At 43.7% G+C, this 25,536-nt stretch overlaps 1 protein-coding gene across 1 annotated transcript in view; it reads right to left on the reverse strand.

Annotated features, from left to right (window-relative positions):
* Positions 1-9,342, reverse strand: part of acsf2 (acyl-CoA synthetase family member 2) — a 37,398-nt gene extending 28,056 nt beyond the window's left edge. Inside the window, exons 1-2 of the mRNA XM_038991259.1 lie at positions 9,230-9,342; positions 498-693 (exon numbers count right to left, since the gene is read on the reverse strand). Coding sequence (XP_038847187.1) covers positions 498-693; positions 9,230-9,342 — 309 coding nt within the window. The remainder of the gene's footprint in view (positions 1-497; positions 694-9,229) is intronic.
* Positions 9,343-25,536: the final 16,194 nt, after the last annotated feature.

Below are 25,536 nucleotides of genomic sequence, written 5' to 3' on the forward strand. Positions count from 1 at the left end.
ACTTGCTGTCAATGAGAATGACAGCAAGTATAACAAAATGTCACGTAGGGCCCCCAAAAGGCTAGGGCCAGCTTTGACTGCATGTGTAGGTATGGATGAGAGTACGTAGACCTGCGAGATGCCATTTTGTGTACTCACGTGTTTTACTGTATTCACATTGCAAACAACACACTTTGCTTTAAAAAAAATATCTGCCTCCATACTGTTTCCCTTAAATGGGCGTAGAACATGCTGTTTCAATTAGATGTTACAATTCCTTTTGGAGGGGGCGAGATGACACGGGTCTTGGCTCTGTCTGAAAAGTGTGCAAGCCTCAAAATCCTTGATTCCTTAACTCTCTCGCCTTGGATCTCCTGCTTCAATGAGCTTTGAGATAGAGGCAAGGAGTTGAGGAATCAAGGATTTTAAGTCTTGCACACACTACAGAAAGAGCCCTTGTGTACCCCTAATCTGTTTGGCATAGGATTAGTAGAAAATAGGAAGTAGACACCACTCACATCCTGCTGGAGCTGTGAGAAGGTCTTCCTGACCCCCTCCTGTAGGAACACTACAGCCTCCCGGTCTGGAAAGCGTTCAGCTGAAGCCTGGAGGCTCCCACCGACCGTACTGAAGAGTAGAGACTTGGAGGAGGTGCCATGGGCATAGCTGGTGGTAAGTGTGGGGATAGTGGGTGGACTGTCCACATGGACTGCACTAGGTGGGAAAATAGAGAGAGAGCTGAAGTTAGATATGAAATGGTCCGGGGTTTAAAAGTCAAACAAACTGGAGTTCGTACAAAGCCTTTAGATTAATATGGAATTCAATAAAGCGTGATATTCATAAGAGGATTTTCAGAAAAATTATGGGAGCCATGGAAACAGTTTGAATAGGACATTGTTTGAGATAGTGTCATATGGAGTGTCAAAATGGGGCCTACAGTAGGGAAAAGCAGTCAAAGTAAATGGGTTAAATGGTTAGGATGTGAGACGGATGAGGACAGGGAAGGTGAATGGGAGTCAAGGGTCAGGGAGGGGGTGGTGCACATTCAACACTATGGACAGAGAGGGAGAATAAATGCATTGGTTAGGCTAGACATTTAGGCCGTGTCTACACTTGACAGTTCATGAAGCTCCCACCCAGGCTAGGGGAGACTCCGCAGCTGTTGCCGGAGTGAGGTTCAGAGCCGCGTGCCTGACCACTCTGTTCTCAGGACCTCTCCTCACACATAGTCTGTTGCTGAGTCTGGCTGGATGTGCCTAGGCTTAGAGCATGCAATTCAGGCTGTGGATTCCCCCTTCAGCTGCATGTATTGTGCTACTCTCGGCCCACGCCTACAGTATATGAAGCACGGTTGGCTATGATGTCACGTGCTAATGACAAAGCCCTGTTTACGGTCATCTCATCACGCAGACAGCTTTGGCTCTCAGACAAAAATGTCAGCCTCCGTGAAAAAAACTTTTATGGAGCTCCCCATCTCAAATTTTTGGTCCTGGTGTGGACGCCATTTTGGACCAAACGGCGAAGCTGCAGAAGGACAGAGAGACCCTGCGGTCTTGCATGGGTCCCTCTGGGTAAGGTAACGCAGGGCAGAGACAATTGCAGTCTATACCTCAGCTTTCCCCTGCCTCGAAAGGCTGCTTGGGTCCTCCCCCAAACCAGCCATGCCCAGATCACCCACATCAATAGGCTCCGGGTCAGCAGTGGCGCCCCCACCAGGACAGGCAGCGACATAACAAGCACCGTCCCTCTGCTCCGAAGGGCCCCCTCAGTCATCCTGATGGGTGTGGCAATGGCTTGAGCTTGTGGGAGGAGATGTGGAGTCCCTCTGGGTGCTGGATACAGTACTACAGGGGTAAAAACTCCAGTTCCGATGCCGGCCACCACCTTTCAAAGGGGTCTGGTCAACTACAACAGTCAACCCCCTGAAAAGAGAAGCTCTCCAACTAGAGATTGCCTCCCTGATGGAGAAGAATGCAATCAGACAACTCAAACCATCAGAACAGCGGATTCTAAGGAGTATATTTCCTAGTCCTCAAGAGGGATGGTGGCTTTTGCCCCTTCCTGGACTTGAGGCCTCTCAACCGGTGCTTGAAAACCCTCCCCTTCAAGATGCCATCTTCGTCCTACAGGCTATCAGTCCAGGCCAGTGGTCCACCAGTGTCAACCTAAAAGATGCATACTTCCACATATCGATCCACCCGGCTCACAGGAAGTTCTGCGCTTTGCATTCAACGGTATAGCGTATGAGCACCAAGTGTTAACTTTCGGCCTCTTCCTGGCACTAAGAACATTCACAAAATGCATGGATGCCGCTCTAGCACTGTAGCATTTTTGTACTAAATTGGCTAATCTGTACTCAGTCATGAGAACAGGCAGCAGCATACAAAACATCTCTCCTGAAGCACATCTCAGAGCTAGGCCTCCGGTTGAACATGCAAAAAAGCTACTTGGTCCCCACACGAACTGTGATGTTCGTGGGCATGCGGATCGACTCGTCTCTAATGGAGGGCTCATCTCACCAACAAGCGAGTCCAGAAAATTGTAGATCACCTCAATCCTTTTGTCCAAGACCGGAAGGTGACTGTTCTTCAGTGTAAGAGACTGATGGGTCTCCTCCCCTCCGGAAGGGGAGTGGCGACTACATCCCTGAATAGTGAGTCGCATGTGGGGATTCTTTAGGGAAGCGGCGGTGGATCTGTTTGGCTCAGAGGTACACACTCTGGTTCTCAATATTCAATCCCCCCGGGCCATGTGGCCTAGATGCCCTGGCCCACGAGTGGCCGAGGAAGAAACTATATACCTTCCCCCCAATCCCGATGATTCCAACGACTCTGGACAGAATTAGTCCACCAGGTCCTTCTGATTTCCCCCAGATGGCTGAGATGGCACTGATTAAGGACAATACTGTCACTCCTAGCGGGGACAGCATGGGAACTACCTCGGAGGCCAGACCTATTGTCACAGGCGGAGAGCACATTGTGGCATCCGAATCCCTGCCGCCTGAACCTGTGGGCCTGGCCGCTGAACAGCGAAAATGGTCCGATTTAGATCTTGAGCCCTCTGTTGTTAACATCTTACAGAGTGCCAGGGCCCCGTCCACCACATTAACCAATGACACGAGGTGGCGCGTGTTCTGCCAGTGATGTGGGGAGCAGGGTGTTGGTCCAGAATCTTGCGACATGAAAAAAACTGTGCTCCAGTTTTTGAGGTCTTTGTTCAATGCTGAGAGGGCTGCAACCACACTTAAGGTACTGTATACGCTGCAGCCATTTCAGCAAGTCATGATGAAGAGCAGGATAGTCCACTTGGCAGCCATCCGCTCATGGCAAGGTTTCTTAAGGGAGTCTGGTTACGCCCAGCAAGAGCCCCCTTGGTTCACAAATGGGATTTGCATCTGGTTCTTGGAGTAATATCCAGACCTCCCTTCGAACTGTTAGATATTATAGACTTGAACATCTCTCTTTTAAGACTGCGTTTCTGGTGGAAATCGCCTCGACCAAGAGGGTTGGCGGGCTCCATGCTTTATCTGTTAGTGATGAGCGTTATCGTCTAGGCCCGGGTAAGGCGATCGTTACTCTGCGGCCTAATCCTGCCTTCCTACCAAAGGTCCTGCCCCCAGGTCAAGTGAACAGAGAAACAGCCTTGTCCACCGCCATACCCCCTGGGGCTCATGATTTTGATGTACGCGCTCCGTGTCCTGGTTGATCCCTAAACGCGTACGTGGAGTGGACTCAGGCGATCTATCGCTCTGATCATCTGTTTGTGTGCTTTCGAGAGTACAAGGTAAGCCTCTCTGAAAACAACAGTTGGTACTTGGATTGTAGACACTATCCTGCAAGCATATAGCCAAGCTGGCCACCCAGCACCATCCTCTGTGGTAGCGCACTCCACCAGGGGAGTTGCCACCTCCTGGACACTGCTTAAGGGAGTCCCCCTCTCTGACATATGTGCGGCTGCCAGCTGGGCTTCGCCCAGTACATATGCAAGGTTTTATCGGGTGAATGTGGCTGACCCTCACGGTGTGAGTTCAGCTGTGCTTGGTGCTACCCTTACCTCCCAACAGTAACCTGCGGTTGAGCCGGGTACTGTCTCGAACTCCTATGGTGATGTGTTGCTCTAGGCTGTGCCCTAGAGGAACCGACTTACTCTCGTAGTCATCCCATTGAGTGACTAGTCCCTTAACCTCTTGGCGCACAGATCCCTTTTAACGGGATCATTTTCGTAAACAACCGCTGAATTGCAGATCGCCAAATAAATAAATAAATACTAAAAATATTTATTTTCATGAAATCACAAGTGAAATATACCAAAACACAGCTTAGCTTGTTGTTAATCCCCCTATCGTGTCAGATTTTGAAAATATGCTTTACAGCGAAAGCAATCCAAGCGTTTGTGAGTTTATCGATCACTAGACAAAACATTACGAACAGCTAGCAGCAATGTAGATTGGTCACGAAAGTCCGAAAAGCAATAAAAATTAATCGCTTACCTTTGATGATCTTCGGATGTTTGCACTCACGAGACTCCCAGTTACAAAAGGAACATTTATTGTGTTCGATAAATATTATTTTTATATCCAAAAACCTCAATTTGGTTGGTGCGTTATGTTCAGAAATCAACAGGCTCCAGCAGTCATGAAGGGAAGACGAAAATTCCAAATAGTATCCGTAAAGTTCGTAGAAACATGTCAAACGTTTTTTATAATCAATCCTCAGGTTGTTTTTAACATAAATAATCGATCATATTTCAACCGGACGGTAAACTATTCAAAACTAGAGAGAAAGAAAATGTCGAGCTACAACTTTCGCACGCATGAACTAATCAAAGGACACCTGGCCATCCACTGACGTGTTTTGATAAATCTCGCTAATTTTTCAGAATAAAAGCTTGAAACTATGTCTAAAGCCTGTTCACAACCTGTGGAAGCCATTGGAAAAGGAATCTGGTTGATATCCCTTTAAATGGAGGATAGGCAGGCAATGGAACAGGGATTTTTCAAAATAAGAGGCACTTCCGGGTTGGAAGTTCTGTTATACTCACAGACAATATTTTGACAGTTTTGGAAACTTTAGAGTGTTTTCTATCCTAATCTGTCAATTATATGCATATTCTAGCATCTGGGCCTGAGAAATAGGCCGTTTACATTGGGAACGTTATTTTTCCAAACATAAAAATTCTGCCTCCTAGCGTCAAGAAGTTAAGCAAAATAGAACGAAGGTTACTCACGTAACCATGGTTCTATGAGCTAGGGACCATGCTAGTCCAGATGTCGGAATTTGTAAATTTGTGACAATCAAATTAGTATGATATGTTACGTTTTGTATGGTATGTATTCATTTGTCTATTTCATATGATATGTTACGAATTGCAATTCGAACAATATGTTATGAATTTGCAAAATGTATGATATGTTGCGAATTCCAATTTGATGTGGCTAACTTTAGGAGTTAGGTTAAAGGGTTAAGGTTGGGGTTAGCTAACATGCTAAGTAGTTGCAAAGTAGCAAGAAGTTGCAAAGTTTCTAATTAGCAAAAATTATAAAGTTGTCAGTGATGAACATGCAACCTTGCTAGATGTTTGCGGTAGTTGCAAAGTAGCTAAAAAGTAGTAAGTAGTTGCAAAGATAATAAAGTTGTCCATGATGAGATTCGAACATTCAAACCTTTGGGTTGCTAGACGTTCGCATTATACAACCACCCTGCTTTCATTTTTGCCTTACTGTATGTAATCTTCTGTCTTATGTTACCATACTAAACTAATTTGAGTATCCCAGATTTACATTTACTATGGTCGTATCTACACTTGATACTTACATGCGCCTTCTGCTATCAGAATATGAAGATCGCATTGAAAAGACACTTGAAAAGACACTTTGTGGTCGCTTTGTGGTCTGATTGTGTTCAGATCTGGCTGACCACTTCAGGTGGTGGTCAGGGATGCATTGTGTGCGGATTTCTCCTCAGTCTGGATGCAATCAGGCTAGGGAAAGTGCACAGTGGGCGACGTCATCAGCACTCGTCGCACAAGTCTCCAGAAAACATGTATTTTAGTACCGAGAGGCACATTTCCATTATAACGTTGGAGGAAATACGTTCCTAGCATGAGGACCGTGTTTGCTGGCCTCATAAATGCTAGCCAGCAAGCTAATATTTAGAAAAATGTATTATTTTTGTATTATTTAGCAGACGCGCTTATCCAGAGCGACTTAAAGTAGCGAGTGCATACATTTTTTCATACCTCGTGGGAATCGAACCCACAACCCTGGCGTTGCAAGCAACATGCTCAACCAACTGAGCAACCCTTTTGCAATCTGTTTAGCATTGCTTGCTAGCTACAGTAGTTAGCTACTGCCATTGGTTGTGTGATTATCATATTTTGCCTATTCCACTGTTTGTAGAATGCATACTGGCATTTGAATATACCGTGGGAAAAGGTAATCCAGACACACTGTAGATACATTTAAATGTAGGTGTAGATGCATGATGTGTTTGGAATTCCATGATCAAAACTCAATGATCAGAATACTAGTAGGCCGTCACTGTAAATAAGAATTTGTTCTTAACTGACTTGCCTAGTTCAATAAAAAATATATAAAAAATATTATAATAAAATATTAAAGCTGCATGAACTGTCAAGTCTAGACACGGCCTGTGTTATTTCTAGTCTATGAGACCAGGCTGCCCAGGAGAAATCCGCACACAATGCTTGACTGATCACCTCCTCAGCCAGATCTGAACACATTCCGACCACAACGCTACTTTTGTCCATCTAGACCTGCCTATTTAATGCGATCTTCGTATTCTTGTAGAAGAAGTCGCATCTAAGTGTCGACACAGCTTACAGTACATTCAGAAAGTATTCAGACCCCTTCCCATTTTCCACATTTTGGTACGTTAAGGCCTTACTGTAAAACTTTTAAAAATTTAGCTTAGGTGCATCTTGTTTCCATTGATCATCCTTGAGATGTTTCTACAACTTGATTGGAATCCACCTGTGGTAAATTCAATTGATTGGACATGACTTAGAAAGGCACACCTGTCCATAGTCCCACAATCGACAGTTCATGGCAGCGCAAAAACCAAGTCATGAGGTCGAAAGAATTGTCCGTAGAGCTCCGAGTCAGGATTGTGTCGAGGCACAGATCTGGGGAAGGGTACCAAAATATTTCTGCAGCATTGAAGGTCCCCAAGAACACAGTGACCTCCATTCTTAAATGGAAGAAGTTTGGAACCACCAAGACTCTTCCCAGAGCTGGCCGCCCGGCCAAACTGAGCAATCGGGGGAGAAGGGCCTTGGTCAGGAAGGTGACCAAGAACCCAATGGTCACTCTGACAGAGCTCCAGAGTTCCTCTGTGGAGATGGGAGAACCTTCCAGAAGGGCAAACATCTCTGCAGCACTCCACCAATAAGGCCTTTATGGTAGAGTGGCCAGATGGAAGCCACTCCTCAGTAAAAGGTGCATGATAGCCTGCTTGGAGTTTGCTAAAAGGCACCTAAAGGACTTTCAGACCATGAGAAACAAGATTCGCTGGTCTGATGAAACCAAGATTGAACTCTTTGGCCTGAATGCCAAGCGTCATGTCTGGAGGAAACCTGCCACCATCCCTACGGTGAAGCATGGTGGTGTCGGCATCAGGTTGTGGGGATGTTTTTCAGCGGCAGGGACTGGGAGACTAGTCAGAATCAGTGACAATTTTAGCATGTACATTTTGGTGGGGCAAACTCCCCTAAAAATATATGGGGCACCGCGACAAGCGGTGCCCACAAACTGTTAGAGCCTACATAAAGCTGTCCCAACAGCAGAGCTTTCTTTCCAGCACAATGGAGTGAATCCTTACCACCACTACATCTGGCTATCAGCGGAGCCTTGTCTGGTAGCGAAACAATTAATTCAGCCTCGTTTACTGCCTTTTTTTAAAAAAAACATAGCTGATATGGCTGACCATATCTTCCTGGCATATTACATAATTTATGCAGCAGCATATAACACATTTTTGGACTCACACTGTTGTGCGCGGCGATCCTTCGTTGGCAAATTTTGTCATCAAAGAAAGATTTTACAATTCTGAGTTGGATGACCATTCAAAACGTATTTTCCCAGTCTGACTTTCCAGTTGAAATGCTTGTGGTTAGCCACTGTCACCGATTCCTTCCATACAACTAATTGTTGAATTTGCGATTTCCAACTTGTTGTGTAATGTTTATGTCCAATGAGCACTGATACATTTTATCTATAATTTATCTTCATTATTTATCTTCAAATGAGAGGATTAAAAAGGATTTGCCAGTAGATTGTCTACTTGACTTACAAGCCAAGCTTGTAGCATCATAACCAATAATATTTGAGGCTGTAATCTCTGCCAAAGGTGCTTCAACAAAGTACTGAGTAAAGAAGGGTCTGAATACTAATGTAAATGTGATATTAGCGGTTTTTTATTTTTAATACATTTGCAAAAAATTCTAAACACGTTTTTGCTTTGTCATTAGGGGTAGTAAATGTGATATTTCCATTTTTAATACATTTGCAAAAAAATCTAAAAACGTGTTTTTGCTTTGTCATTAGGGGGTATTGTGTGTAAATTGATATTGGGAAAAAACAATTTAATCCATTTTAGAATAAGGCTGTAACGTAACAAAATGTGGGAAAAGTTAAGGGGTCTGAATGCTTTCCGAATGAGGCAGCACCCTCAGCTGAAACATGATACTTTCATTTTGAGATCTACTTAAAATAGGGAATGCCCCAACATATCCAATAGCAGCCAAGGTTAATCTACACCCTATTCTCAAATAACAATTTAAAATTAAAGAGCAAAGAGAAAAGATTGTAAGTTAGGAGACACACAAATGTAACACGTCGACAATAATTAATTATCTGTGATTGTGCAATAGACCACACAGGCTTACAGTCACTCGATTTTGGGTTGGGAGGATTCTTGAAACTTCTGCAGCTCAAATACCTTTGGTGTCTCCAGAGAATAAATCAAATGCATTATTCAGTTTGTTTACACTCACTAGGTCAATTTTGTGAACAGTTTTAAGTATGAAAAATGACATCAATATTTTTGCGCAGTTGCATATCGGGGTTGTTTTTCCCAGCAGCTGGAACACTGAATGATAACATGAATTGTAACAAGTAGTGGAAATCTATTTAGAGTTTATTTCCCACGATGTTACCAATTTTCGCATAGGCCTATAACAATAATATTGATCACGAGTCACGGATGAACATGTTTTCTGCATTGTTACTCACCAACTGCCCTGTGAAGGAAAAGTTGTCCTTGGTTTTTGCAAAAGTTTCACTGGCTTGGAAAAAAATACATTCGACCGAAGAGGCTGAGAGCCAAATGCAATCTTCGAAAACATTATCTAAGAAATCCTTTAAAAAATCTGTTTATACAATATTAAAAACCAAACGATAGGCTGCAGTTAAAACCGACCCTGGTGATGCAGGGGAAATGTATGTTGTTTGACACTGATTGGTCGGATTGGAATGCCTTCCAGCCTTCGATAATATCGCCTTAAAATAACAGTATAATAAACGCGTATGTTGAGATGACAGATTTTGTTACATAAATTACAGTAGATGAACTTTGTTCCCAGGTTGTGCGTTACGCTTCACTGACCTGCAGGTGACACAAATGTACAGGGTGTAATCAGTTTCTATTATTTGCTTTCTTTTGTGTAGAAAGCAAGCAAGCACGCGTCTAGGGCTTGAAAACACCCATACAAATGTTTTTAAAAACGTTTGATCCGTGTACGGTTCATTAAATCGATATCCGAACTTAAACAACTACGACGGATAATCATTTCGACTGCATGAATGAATGTTTCTTATGTCAACCACAGTACTAAAAACTTAGAGAAGGGACTGCAACAGGATGTGTGCTAGCTGTTTTATTTATTTTTTGTAATGATCTTTTTATTATAATGTTATTTTCTTTTAACGGGGGTTACATAGACAACCAACAAAAAACTGCACCACACAGGCTAAGTACAATAAAATAAATTAGGATACAGCAAAAATCTAGGCTGTATCACATCCGGCCGTGATTGGGAGTCCATTTGGCAGCGCATAATTGGCCCAGCGTCGTCCGGGGTAGGACGTCAATGTAAATATGATGAACTGACTTGCCTAGTTAAATAAAGGTTAAATAACATTTAAAAAACATTATACAAAAAGGCAGTCATAAAATGGAGAATATATATATATAAACATCACAATTATAACACGGGGCATTTATGGGAGGTTTTCTACATAGTACCACAATGGAGACCAGATTTTCCAAAATGTATCAGACTTCTCGTGTAAATCAAAGCTAAATGTCTCTAGCTGTAGAATAGCAGAAGCTTGAGAAAGCTACATTCACCCAGATGGTACTTCAAGTATGGAACATAATAACAATATGCATTTTTTGGCTAAGTAAACAAGGGTATTGAACAGAGTTCAGAGTCAGGGTCAAACACAGAGCTACAATCAAAGTAGAGCAAATATAAATTCAGTGAAAAAGCAAATTGTCTACCCAAGATCTTCTGGATGTGTAAATTAATATCGTTCCAATAAGACTGGATTCTGCAACAGTACCATAAAACGTGCATGAAGTTCCAGTATCCTGTTTACATTTGAAACATAAATGTGATGCATTGGAAAACATTCTGTGAAGGCCGACAGGTGTAAAGTAGGTTCAATGAAAAAAAATGAAATGCAGTTATTGTATGCTTATGGAGGTGCATTTGGGGAGACCCTTTCGCAGATAGAAGCCCATTCTTCCTCACCGAATGCATGTTCAATGTCTCTCTCCCAAACATGTCTCAACGCATCATAGGATGAGACACTTTTGTTTAATAAAATATAATAGTAGGATTCGTAAATAGTTTTTCAACCAGTCATTTCAAAATGTAGTTTATCGACTTTCTTCTGACTCTTATATGAAGTGTCTAAGTTGTAGATACTTAAAAAATATTTGTTGGGTAAGTCAAACTCAGTTTTTATCTGTCTGAACAATTTAAGAGTGTCCTGAGTAAATAAAGGGGGGGGGGGGGTCTGGATTAAGGGCAATCGGTGACCAGAGTGATATATGGTCTGAAATCTGCAAGTACCTCCTTGCATCTTTCCAAGCTAAGAGTGTTTTATGTACTGTAAAATTGTCAGATAAAACCTGGATATTTTCAAAGCTACTAATAAATGGTAAGGAAGCTAATGCTCTTGGATGACATGCTATTGATTCTATCCCAACCCAAAGTGAGTGGTGTCTGTCTAGGCACCAGCTAATCATGTGCTTGATCTGAGCAGACCAGTAGTTGCAGTAAGGTAGGTGCAGATGTAGCAAAGAGACCCCTCCTAAATCCTTAGGCTTAATTAGTTTGGTCAATATGGTTCTAGGTTTCTTATTGTTACAGATATATTTAGATATATTGGAATTCATTTTCTGAAAAAAGGACTGAGATAGATGGCAGGGGATATTTTGGAATAGATCATTTACCTGAGGAAGGATATTCATCCTGACGACATTAATCCTGCCAAATAAAAGAGTTTGGTAGGGTAGACCAGTTAATCAGTTCCTGTTTAGTGCTAGCTGTTTTCAAAGGAAAAGCTGTGTGACTCTTTCTGCTTTAAAGCAAATTTCTGCAGCATTAGTAAAAATGTGATCAATACATGTTGATGATTTCATACCTCTACTGTTTGTAACTACCGACATCTTGCTCCCAGACAAATTAAACAACTTCTTTGCTCGCTTTGAGGGTGATACAGTGCCACTGACACGGCCCGCTATCAAAACCTGCGGGCTCTCCTTCACCGCGGCCAACGGAAGTAAAACATTTAAAAGTGTTAACCCTCGCGAGGCTGCCGGCCCAGACGGCATCTCTAGCTGCGTCCTCAGAGCATGCGCAGACCAGCTGGCTGGTGTGTTTACGGACATATTCAATCAATCCCTATCCCAGTCTGCTGTTCCCACATGCTTCAAGAGGGCCACCATTGTTCCTGTTCCCAAGAAAGCTAAGGTAACTGAGCTAAACGACTATCGCCCCGTAGCACTCACTTCCGTCATCATGAAGTGCTTTGAGAGACTAGTCAAGGATCATATCACCTCCACCCTACCTGACACCCTAGACCCACTCCAATTTGCTTACCGCCCCAATAGGTCCATAGATGACGCAATCGCAATCACACTGCACACTGCCCGAACCCATCTGGACAAGAGGAATACCAATGTAAGAATACTGTTCATCGATTACAGCTCGGCGTTTAACACCATAGTACCCTCCAAACTCTGAGACCCTGGGTCTCGACCCTGCCCTGTGCAACTGGGTCCTGGACTTTCTGACGGGATGCCCCCAGGGGGTGAGGGTAGGAAACAACATCTCCACCCCGCTGATCCTCAACACTGGGGCCCCACAAGGGTGCGTTCTCAGCCCTCTCCTGTACTCCCTGTTCACCCATGACTGCGTGGCCATGCACACCTCCAACTCAATCATCAAGTTTGCAGACGACACTACAGTGGTAGGCTTGATTACCAACAACGACGAGACGGCCTACAGCGAGGAGGTGAGGGCCCTCGGTGTGTGGTGTCAGGAAAATAACCTCACACTCAACGTCAACAAAACAAAGGAGATGATCATGGACTTCAGGAAACAGCAGAGGGAGCACACCCCTATCCACATCGACGGGACAGTAGTGGAGAAGGTGGAAAGTTTTAAGTTCCTCGGCGTACACATCACGGACAAACTGAAATGGTCCGCCCACACAGACAGTGTGGTGAAGAAGGCGCAACAGCGCCTCTTCAACCTCAAGAGGCTGAAATTTGAATTGTCACCAAAAACACTTACAAACTTTTACAGATGCACAATCGAGAGCATCCTGTCGGGCTGTATCACCGCCTGGTACGGCAACTGCTCCGCCCACAACCGCAAGGCTCTCCAGAAGGTAGTGAGGTCTGCACAACGCATCACCGGGGGCAAACTACCTGCCCTCCAGGACACCTACACCACCCGATGTCACAGGAAGGCCAAAAAGATCATCAAGGACAACAACCACCCGAGCCACTGCCTGTTCACCCGGCTATCATCCAGAAGGCGAGTCAGTACAGGTGCATCAAAGCTGGGACTGAGAGACTGAAAAACAGCTTCTATCTCAAGGTCATCAGACAGTTAAACAGCCATCACTAACATTGAGTGGCTGCTGCCAACATTCTGACTAAATCTCTAGCCACTTTAATAATTAAAAATTGAATGTAATAAATGTATCACTAGTCACTTTAAACAATGCCACTTTATATAATGTTTACATACCCTACATTACTCATCTCATATGTATATACTTGTACTCTATACCATCTACTGCATCATGCCTATGCCGCATGGCCATCACTCATCCATATATTTATATGTACATATTCTTATTCATTCCTTTACACTTTTGTGTATAAGCTAGTTGTTGTGAAATTGTTAGATGACTTGTTAGATATTACTGCACTAGAGGCTGTATCACAACCGGCCGTGATTGGGAGTCTCATAGGGCGGCACACAATTGGCCCAGCGTCGTCCGGGTTTGGCCAGTGTAGGCCGTCGTTGTAAATAAGAATTTGTTCTTAACTGACTTGTCTAGTTAAATAAAGGTTAGGAAAAAAGAAGCACAAGCATTTCACTACACTCGCATCTGCTAACCATGTGTATGTGACCAATAAAATTTGATTTGACCCAGATAGGTTGACTGATAACCTGAACCAGGTTGCAGGCACAGGTTACAGTTTGAAGCTTTTTCTTGAGTGGGCAGCTTGATGAAAGCCAGTCAATATTGAAATCACTCAGAAAATATACCTCTCTGTTGATCACATACATTATCAAGCCTTTCACATATATTGTCCAGATACTGACTGTTAGCACTTGGTGGTCTATAGCAGCTTCCCACAAGAATGGGCTTTAAGTGAGGCAGATGAACCTGATGCTATATTGCTTCAACAGTATTTAACATGAGATCCTCTCTGAGCTTTACAGGAATGTGGTTCTGAATATTGTCCGCAACACCACCCCCATTGGCTTTTCTGTAGACGTTATAACCATGTATTGCTACCACTGTATCATCAAGGGTATTATTTAAGTGAGTTTCAGAGATAGTCATAATATGAATGTCATCTGTTACTAGCAAAGTTATTGATTTCATGAACATTGTTTCTTAGGCTACATATGTTAATGTGGGCAATTTGTTGCACTTTTCTGGGATGCTTGATTGTTTTTATTGCTTTACTGGGAAGCTTATCAGAAGTAGACATGCTCATGTTATTTATGTTTGAGCTGATAGTGCTGGGTTAGCTGCACACAATAGATTTCCTACTAGGGCACACCGCCTCAGTGCTAACAGTAAAACTCTGGTTCATAGGCACATGATTACTGCATACAATAGCTGTAGGATCAACAGAGGCATTCAGGGCAGTTAGAGGGACATACAATAAGTTACTTACATTGTGTCTGCCAACCCCCCTTGGGTAATGTACATTTGCTGCAGTATTATGACAACTTAGTGACACAATGGTAGAGATTAACTGAGCTGGTCTTCGGTCATCGATAAGTCATTGTCTCAACGCAGCCTTGAAATGTGTGGACAGAGTCCAGGAGCCAAGATCATTTGGATGGACTCCGTCATTCTTATAGAGCAGGGATCATCAACAAGATTCAGCCGCAGGCCAATTTGTTCTTGAGCGGATGGTCAGTGGTCCAGAACGTAATAATAAATAAAATAATTTTACTGCAAAGTGACCGCAAGAAGCTAAAACAGATATAATAAAACATTATAATTTCAAACCTTGATTACATTTGGGAACATTGTCCTGCGTAGGGTGCCGTCTTTCGGGTTGGGACGTTAAAACGGGTGTCCTGACTCTCTGTGGTCATTCAAAATCCAATGCTGCTTCTTGTAAGAGTAGGGGTGTTCACCCCGGTGTCATGGCTAAATTCCCAACCTGGCCACATTCCATCATGGCCACCTATTCATCCCCCTCATTCCTAATTGGCATATATCACTCCTCACCTCTCCGCCTGATAGCTGATGTGTGGTGAGAGTTCTGGCACAAAAATAGTCACTGTGCATCAACGAGGTGGGTGCTACACATTGATGGTGGATGAGGTGAGTATGTAAAGTGCTTTGAGTGCCTCAGCTAGTAGAAAAGTGCTATATTTATTTATTTATTTAACCTTTATTTAACTAGGCAACTCAGTTAAGAACAAAATATTATTTACAATGACGGTCTACCCCCAGACGACGCTGGGCCAATTGTGCACCGCCCTATGTGACTCCCAATCACGGCCGGTTGTGATACAGCCTGGAATCGAACCAGGGTCTGTAGTGATGCCTCTAGCACTGAGATGCAGTGCCTTAGACTACTGCGTCACTCGGGATCCGTAAATCCAATCAATTATTATTATTTGTATACGATCACAGCATTCGGAAAGTATTCAGACCCCTTGACTTCTCCCACATTTTGTTACGTTACAGCCTTATTCTAAAATGTATTAAATTGTTTGTTTTTTCCTCAATATACACAAAATACCCAGCAATGACAAAGCCAAAACAGGTTTTAGAAATGTTTGCAATTTTTATTTTTTTACTGAAATATCACATAAAAGTATTCCGACCTTTTACTCAGTACTTTTTTTATGCACCTTTGGCAGCGATTACAGCCTCAAGTTTTCTTGGGTATGACGATACAAGCTTTGCACACCTGTATTTGGGGAGTTTCTACCATTCTTCTCTGCAGATCCTCTCAAACTCTGTCAGCTTGGATGGGGAGCGTCACTGCACCACTATTATCAGGTCTCTCCAGAGATGTTCGATCGGGTTCAAGTCCAGGCTCTGGCTGGGCCACTCAAGGACATTCAGAGACTTGTCCCGAAGCCACTCCTACCTTGTCTTGGCTGTGGGCATAGGGTTGTCTTCATCAAGGAGCAGGTCTTCATCAAGGATCTCTCTGTACTTTGCTCCGTGCATCTTTCCCTCGATCCTGACTAGTCTCCCAGTCCCTGCCGCTGAAAACATCCCCACAGAATGATACTGCCACCTCCATGCTTTACCGTAGGGATGGTGCCAGGTTTCCTCCAGACGTGACGCTTGGCATTCAGGCCAAAGTGTTCAATCTTGGTTTCATCAGACCAGCGAATCTTGACCTTCCTCTCCTTTCACCAGGACATACACTTCTCAACCTCCACATGTGTCCTTGTGTGTGCTTGTGTCAGATGTTTTAGTCTGCCCTACTCATAAAAGGGGTTAAATGCGGAAGACACATTTCAGTTGAATGCATTTAGTTGTACAACTGACTAGGTATCCCCCTTTCCTTTCAAAAGTGTGTTTTTGTGAGAGATAAGATTGTGTTACCTGTTCATTGAAGTTGATGTGGGTTCTCTGTTGTGTTTGATTTAATCTCGTTCCCAGACACTTCCACACATCACTTCTACTTATACAATCAATCAAGCAAAATTATATATATTTTTTTACATCACCAGTTGTAACAAAGGGGTTTTACAGTAACCCAGCCTACACCAGGGGAACCTGGGACATACAGGGCACCACTGCTTCTGCCATCTCGTTCTCCCTGTGTGATGTCATATCCTGTTCCTCTTTAGACACCTGGCCAGCCGAGTGCAGATGGGCTCTCCCATCAACATTTCTAGTAAGAACTCTATCCTCGAGTGCTAACTGCTGCTTTGCTTTTGCTCTGATGTGATCACCCCATACATTTGTAAGAATAAAGTTACAAATGAAAGTAGTGCTATTGTTTGGATAACTTTCTGCCCTGATTTCCTTGGTATACTCATGTATACTCCCAACAGTGGAGGCTGGTGGGAGGAGCTATAGGAGGAGGGGCTCATTGTTCTTCCTTTTCTAGGGAGTTTTTCCTAGCCACCGTGCTTCTACATCTGCGTTGCTTGCTGTTTGGGGTTTTAGGCTGGGTTTCTGTATAGCACTTTGTGACATCAGCTGATGTAAAAAGGGCTTAAAAATAAATGTGATTGATTGTAATGGCTGGAATGGAATGTATGGAATGGTATCAAACATATGGAAACCACATGTTTGACTTCCTTCCATTTATTCCATTTCAGCCATTACAATAAGCCCGTCCTCCTATAGCTCCTCCCACCAGCCTCCGCTGACTCCCAACACATATCAATTAATTAAATCGGACAGCTGGCAAAGATGGTCAATGATTCATCAATTTACAGAACTCAATGCATTTACTAACAACTACATGTTTTTATTGTAAAATATAAACAACATAAACAAATATAAACAAACATTTAACATATTAACAAAACAAACAAGTTCAAGTCAAACAACATCACATCAAGAAAAAATACAGTCAGGTCAAACATTCTTGCAGTGCAGCCAACCAGCCAACCACCACTTTCATTTCCTGTGTCATTGCAGGGTTACAGCAAATTATTTGACAGCTATTATTTCAAAATAATATTTATATTGATGCCATAAGTCAATGGTGCCACCTGTCAATGATTTTAGAAGGCGAGGGATAATGATGATTTCATTGGTTTCACTGTCCAGATCCGTCTACACTTGCATGCCTGACTACCTCCTGACTACCTCCGGAGGTTGTCAGGCAGATCACAGTCAGACCACAATGCATCTTTTAATCGTCTACACCTGTCTGGAAATGTGGGCACAATCAGAATGTGGACAAGATCAGGACAAAGGATGCATGTTAGAACCAGGTATAAACAGGGCTTTTGTCGCCTTGGTGACCTGGACAACCTTGACCTTCTACCCCACCAAAACAAACTTCTTTGGATATATTTTGCTCTGGAGAAGAAATGCATCTTTCAAAACTAAAATAACAACTCCATACAGCATTGGCACCAACTGATCGTTGAATATGTAGACATTGAACAAGTCACAATGTCAACAACCCATCAAACAGCTGCATTCATTAAAGTCTGAAATACATTAATAGTCCATCTGAATCTCATCTCCAACTGATCAATTCAACCCCTTCATGTACTCTCTCTCTCTCTCTCTCTCTCTCTCTCTCTCTCTCTTTGTCTCTCTCTCTCTCAGAAGTTGACCTATTTGCTTGTCTGTCCAAGGCACCTTGTTGTTAATTGTTAATGTCTTAAGTGAGATGTAGGTCTTGGTTCTGTAAACGGTCTAAAATGTTTTACACATTGGTGTTAGTGTATGGAGGTCGGTGACGTTTAAGATGAGGGAGAACGATTATTGTTTTTAGGAGCATGGCCTTATTTGTCTTACAGCATATTGGATGACTATCATTCATATTCCATTCACCCAGCTCAATGTAACATCGATAGGTTTAGGCTACTGCATGATACTCAAATGTTCCCTATACCCATCATGAGGTTGCAACAACCTAGCCTATGAATTAAGTTTACAACGTAGGTGTACAGGTCGAGAGAAAAATTTGAGTAATCAAGGTGGCAGACAGTGGCACATTCAATACCGCCTTGCACACTCTTGCCTGCATCTAGCTGATCTAGGGTGTAATCATTAGTCCAACAGTTGCATACGAGAGTTTCTATTGGACAAATTCAGGTACGTTTATCCCCGTTTCATTCCGTTTGCTTCCGTTTAAGAAACGTTTTGAACAGAATCGGCAAAATGAATACACCCCTGATTTCATGCAAACACATTTCACTTTCATAGCAGCCACATACAAAAAGCATGATCATTGTATCGTTATATAATTCCTTCTCGTATCTAAGCGCTCTCCTCTTCTCACCTTTTCCCTTCGCTTGTGGACCTTCGCTTGAGCATCAGCTGTGACTAGGTGAAAAAACCTTTCCAAGCCAAACCTTAATTTCATAACCGCTAACCGCTACACACATCCTACATTGTTGTCTCTTTATTAGCTAACATCATAGTCAACATAACTACTAGAACTAACACGTTTGTAAGCCCGCTACAATCATGCAGTACAGTGTACAGTCAGCAAGCAGTTTAGCATTTACACCGGCGGGCCCTGTTGGCAATAAATTAATAAAACCAAAAGCTTACCTTGACTTAGAAGCATTTCTGTGTTGGATAGCCATAGCCAGTTAGCTAACACAGTATCCCTCTCTGTTTGAGCCGGGTGTTTGAGAAGGCTAAACTAGCTAACGTTAGCTGCATTTGCTAGCTAAGTGAAAGTGAAAGTGAAAAAAATACAACAAAATATAGCTAGCTTTCTCTCTCTTGCTTCTCCTTCATTTTTAAAGAAATGTATTTGTTAACTGTTCAACTATTGTCTTTCTCTCTGTGAGTCAACTACTCACCACATTTTATGCAATGCAGTGCTAGCTAGCTGTAGCTTATACTTCCAGTACTATATTCATTATCTGATCCTTTGATTGGGTGGACAACATGTCAGTTCCTGCTGCAAGAGCTCTGATAGGTTGGAGGACGTCCTCCAGAATTTGTCATAATTACTGTTTAAGTCTGTGGAAGGGGGTGAGAAGCATGAGCCTCCTAGGTTTGTATTGAAGTCATTGTACCCAGAGGGAGACGGAAACTAGCTGTCCTCCGGCTACACCATGGTGCTACCCTACAGAGTGTAGTTGAGGCTACTGTAGACCTTCATTGTTTTAATCAATTATTTGGGTACATGTGAATATATTTTGTATAGTTTAATCTAAAAAGGACAACTTTTAATGTTTCACTATTTTTATTGTTATGAAATTCAATGAGGAGGATGGTCCTCCCTTTCCTCCTCTGAGGTACCTCCACTGATGGAGCTGTATTACTTGTATATCACAGAAACGCAATTAAAAAACATATATATATAATAAAACAGAGTTGCCACTAAAACACATGGCAGCACTAACTAGCAGCAAGTATCTCTGTTGTGTTTACAAGGTATCCCGGGACCTCTTGAAATGGACCATCATTGTAGTTTACTGTATTATTAAATAGTACTGACAAGCCACCAGCTCATCCCCAATCTTTTTTGGGGCATACATCCTCTGCCAAGTGATTGGGTATTCCTTTGCCTGCGAAATAATAATATGGTACACCAAAAAGTAAGCAATGTTAAGATAACCATTTGAAGTCAGCAAGTTTCAGAGATACAGTACATGTAGGACATGTTCAACACTCCTACATCCAACTTCATACTACCACTTATCCTCTTCCTGCTACCCCTAGTCAATCTTATTCATAGCATGTCTTGTGCTGCAAAAGTCAGTATCATTTCCAAAATAAATGTCTCTCCACTGTACAAAAGATTTGTATCCCTACTTTGTGTATGTGTTCTTGTGTTGGTGGTTCTACCACAGGTTAAGTAGTGCATCACATGCAGTAGCCAAGGGACACAGCTTGAAAGTAGATGTAGTAAGCCTGCCCTTGCCAGTACCCTCTCCACTACCAAGACCCTTGCAGTGCCTCCTCATGGCAACACATATGTAACTAGCTAATTTATGACTCAGGCTAAACTGCTTGTGATCTTTCAGCAGCAGCAGTGGGCTACAGAGGTGTCATGTGCATGCCCACTGGCATGTGAACCCGCCCAACCACTTCCCCAGCTATGGGTTCTTAAAGAGTAGGGTTATTGTAGGTATACATGTTATATAAAGAAACGATGTATCTGCAAATAAGCCTATAATGTCATATCTATGGTCTAGACTGGATTGTGTCAATACTAATATGTTGGTATGTGGATAAGGCAATGGAGCTTAGATGTAAGAAGTGAGGGTTGTGTGAGAAATTGGGTTTAGGTGCAAGTTTGCTGCCAAGCTGATGTGTGGCAGTAAATGACTGCTTTCTTGATTTACAAGGACATGACATTCAGGAGATGTTGCCCTGCATCTCAATTTTTTCTTTCAATCTATTTTAAGCTGCAGGGAGGAAGAGGCCTTTTCCCTAGAGAGGGTTTATAGCAAGATAAAGTGGTGCTTGCAGCTGACTCTCTTCCTGCAGTGGTGGCCTCTGTGCAGCAGTTGACTCCGCTCCACCAGCAAATCCTTCAGCAGCAGGTTCTGAAGGACACGTTTTCCTGCGCTGTATGCAGAGGTGACTGATCTCTGACATTCTCACTGACTGCCACACTGAAATCAGTGGGTAGGTCTCACTGTAATCTTTTGTAATTTGCATTTCATTTAGCTGATAGTCCTTGCACGACCAGCCGGACATGTGTTACACACAGGCTTATCAGCATTAGAGACAAGGACTATAGAAAGTATAGTACTTTGCTTCCTGTGGAGCATAAGGCAGCGACAAGCCCTTGCAACTTTTTCAGCTTCCCCCCAAGACAGGCTCATGGTCTTCAGTCCTTTGTCGTTGAATTAGAACTAGGTGTTAAAGTTGAAAGGAAATCCAAACCATGTTGTCCTGACTCATTTGGTCAAGGCCAGTTGAAAGTAGGCTCAGTAAAGTGTTCCATTCAGAAACCAGGTCATATAGACATAACAGGACTTTCATTTATACCTTTGTTCTTACACATTTATGGGGTGATCACAGCAGAGCAGTAGTTACTGAAGTTATCACACTCAAGGATAAAGTTCTTAACAGAAAAATCATGGAAAACATACAAACATATAATGTATTCACACCAACTGACATAACTAACTCTTGCGGTTGCCATATCAACAGAGTTGATTGAAATGTATTTCAGTGCAGCTCATACAAACAAAAACAGTACCACAAAATAAAATACAAAATATCCACAAAAGCATTAATATTTAATGATTGAGGGCCTCTGTACATACTAATGTCAAGTGCTAACCAGAAAAGTATTGTCCTCACTATAGTGCCTGTGGGAGGAAGCTACCAGACTATTGAGATGCAGCCACAGTGTGTGTCCTCAAGATAATGAGGTGTTGAAGGTGCCCCCCAGGGGTAATCAGGAGGCGAAGGGAGAGAAGTCCTTTCTGGCGAACATGAAGACATTGCTCGGTTTTTGCTGAAACAGGAACTGCAAGAAGTCGGCCATCGTGGCGATGGTGCTGTCGCATGTACGAGACATGTTCCGCCTTCAACTCCTCCTGTAACACACACACACGTCAGGTCATGTTGGACACTTAGGGGTTAGTGGTTTAAGAAGGGGCTATGTAAGAGTAGGGGGTAATGGTAGAGTGTAGGGAAACACTAATATCACCTTTCTGTCCAGGAACTTGGAGTGCATCTGCATGTCCTCCTCACACACCAGATCCCTCTTCTCAAACACTGGCTTATTGTCCCTCAACTCTGACACACAACACACATAACATTTAAATAGGGGAACATTCCTAATAGTGTGTGTTCCTGTGTATGTGTGTATCGGTGTGTATTTGGGGAGTGAGCACAGGAGCCTCATGTTGACGGGAGAACACACCTGCATTCGGCTGGCCAGGTGCCTAAACAGGAACATGATATGACATCACACAGGGAGAAAGAGATGGCAGAAGCAGTGGTGCCCTGTATGTCCCAGGTTCCCCTGGTGTAGGCCGGGTTACTGTAGGCCGGGTTACTGTAAAACCACTTTGTGACAACTGCTGATGTAAAAAATATATATAATTTTGATTGATTGATTGTATAAGGAGAAGTTGTGTCCTCTTACCCGTCAGGCAGGAAGTAACAGTGCCAACACTGCCAAGTGGCTGGGATGTCCTCCACTGAGTCCACCGTCCTCTCCACCCCAAAACACCACCATCTGATGTCTGCACCCCAGCTCCCTCTGACCACAGTTAGACGTGTCTGGGAACGAGATGAAATCAAACAACTGAGAACACACATCAACTTCGTAGGACAGGTAACACTTATCGCTCAACAAAACACACTTTCATGAGTAGGGCAGACTAAAACAACTGACACACACACACAGAAACACTCACATACAGTATGTGGAGGATGAGAAGCGTGTGTCCTGGTGAAAGGAGGGGAAGGCCATGTTTTTCAGGACGTTCTTCCTCAGAGGGAGCAGCATCAGCAGCAGCATGTTAGAGCCCTCACACACTAACCCCTTCAAAGAGGACAGAGGGTATGACAGTCTGCATCCTCACTTCCCACACACAGGTTAGCGCCTTCAGATACATACCCTCTAACAGAGCACAATGGGAAACATTCCCTCTGCACGCTTACCTCACACATAACACAGAGAAATATATCTCATAAGATTCTCGGTGCCGACTTTAAGCCTTTCTATGCAGAAATGATGACCGTGTGTGTTTGTGTGTGCTAATCCATTCCTGTGTGTGTTACCTGTAGGAAGTGGTATATCTGCTGCAGCAGCTCCGTGTCTATGGATGTTCTTCTCCACTGAAGATGTGTAGCATGTGAGGTATTGTAAGGGATTGTAATTCTGCATCCAATCTATTTAGTCCTACCTCAGGCCAACAACCTGAAAGGATGGGACACGACAACTTAACACACCCTGTAACTCTTCTGATGTCATGTCTCGTGTAACGGATGTGAAATAGCTAGCTAGTTAGCGGTGTTGCGCGCTAATAGCATTTCAATCGGTGACGTCACTTGCTCTGAGGCCTTGAAGTAGTGGTTCCCCTTGCTCTGCAAGAGCCGTGGCTTTTGTGGAGCGATGGGTAACGATGCTTCGTGGGTGACTGTTGTTGATGTGTGCAGAGGGTCCCTGGTTCGCGCGAGGGGACGGACTAAAGTTATACTGTTACATTGGTGCCGTGACCCGGATCACTGGTTGCTGCGGAAAAGGAGGAGGTCGAAAGGGGGGTGAGTGTAACGGATGTGAAATGGCTAGCTAGTTAGCGGTGGTGCACGCTAATAGCATTTCAATCGGTGACGTCACTTGCTCTGAGACCTTGAAGTAGTGGTTCCCCTTGCTCTGCAAGAGCCGCAGCTTTTGTGGAGCGATGGGTAACGATGCTTCGTGGGTGACTGTTGTTGATGTGTGCAGAGGGTCCCTGGTTCGCGCCCGGGTCGGGGCGAGGGGACGGACTAAAGTTATACTGTTACACTCGCACACCCAAATATCTCTCTGCAGCTTACGTTCCATCCCTGAAGTAACCATTGCTACAAATGCTAAAAATACAATCTTACGGAAACATATATCACTTGTTGACATTCCCTCTGTGCTGGTACAGATCTACTACTCACACCACTCCTCTCAGGATCCCTCCCCCTTGACCCATCTTCCTCTACTTTCTTCACTGCCTCAGCATATGACAACTTCTGCACTACTCTAACCCTGGAAACCTCAACCTGCTTCTCTCGCACGTGACATTTCTGATCCACAGCCCCATAGGCATCCCTACAATTAACACATACCACTACTTTCCCCAATGCTACCTTTGTCTCATGCCCTTCTGCACTTCTCAAACCTCCCACCTACACACTGCTGCCACATGCCCATAAGCTTGACACCTGTAACAACGTAATGTATTCGGGACACAAAAGCTCGTACAGGATAACTTATATATCCTAACATCACTTTGTCGGGTAAAGACTCATCAAAACTCAAAAGAACAGGCCTCCTGGGTGGCGCAGTGGTCTAGGGCACTGCATCGCAGTGCTAACTGCGCCACCAGAGTCTCTGGGTTCGCGCCCAGGCTCTGTCGCAGCCGGCCGCGACCGGGAGGTCCGTGGGGCGACGCACAATTGGCATAGCGTCGTCCGGGTTAGGGAGGGTTTGGCCGGTAGGGATATCCTTGTCTCATCGCGCTCCAGCGACTCCTGTGGCGGGCCGGGCGCAGTGCGCGCTAAGCAAGGGGGCCAGGTACACGGTGTTTCCTCCGACACATTGGTGCGGCTGGCTTCCGGGTTGGAGGCGCGCTGTGTTAAGAAGCAGTGCGGCTTGGTTGGGTTGTGCTTCGGAGGACGCATGGCTTTCGACCTTCGTCTCTCCCGAGCCCGTACGGGAGTTGTAGCGATGAGACAAGATAGTAATTACTAGCGATTGGATACCACGAAAATTGGGGAGAAAATGGGATAAAAAAAAATAATAATAAAAAAAATATATATATATTAAAAATATTACAAAAAAATACCAACAAAAAAACTCAAAAGAACAGACAATGACTCTGTTTCACCACTCACCCTGTCTGCGTCGCACCAAACGACAAGTATCACAAACACCAGGAATCTTCCCCTTCAGTTGGTAAACTTTTACATTTACTGCTACCCACAATTCACATTTCTTGCCCCCATTCATTTAACGCGGAGCGCCTTCTCCCTCTGACCAGCATAAACCCAAACAATTATCACAAGATCACTTCTGGTTACTCTCACCAATTCCACAGCACCCAACTCTGTTTTCACCCACGCTGAAACCACAAATGGATCAGCCAAAAGGCAAGGGTCCACTTTTTCCAAAAACTTCACTCCTACTGTCACAGACTCATCTTTATCCTGACCCTCGGTGCAAGCCTCGGGCTCTGAGAACTTCACCACACCTACCACCTCCAATATTTCGACCTCATTCACTTCCATTTCTCCACCTGTCTTCACCTCACTTTGCTTACATTTTCTACCATTGTTCTTTAACAAACAAACTCCCTTTTTCCACCATTTTGAATCCCCTCAAGCTCACCCTCTTCCTCCCTCTCCCTCTCTTAGACCTCCTCTGCCTGTCTTTTCCCCTCCATTCCTCCTAGGTATTCCAAGTATACTTCTCCTTATGATAA

This window comes from Salvelinus namaycush, chromosome 4 (assembly GCF_016432855.1).
Source record: "Salvelinus namaycush isolate Seneca chromosome 4, SaNama_1.0, whole genome shotgun sequence".
NCBI lineage: Eukaryota > Metazoa > Chordata > Actinopteri > Salmoniformes > Salmonidae > Salvelinus > Salvelinus namaycush.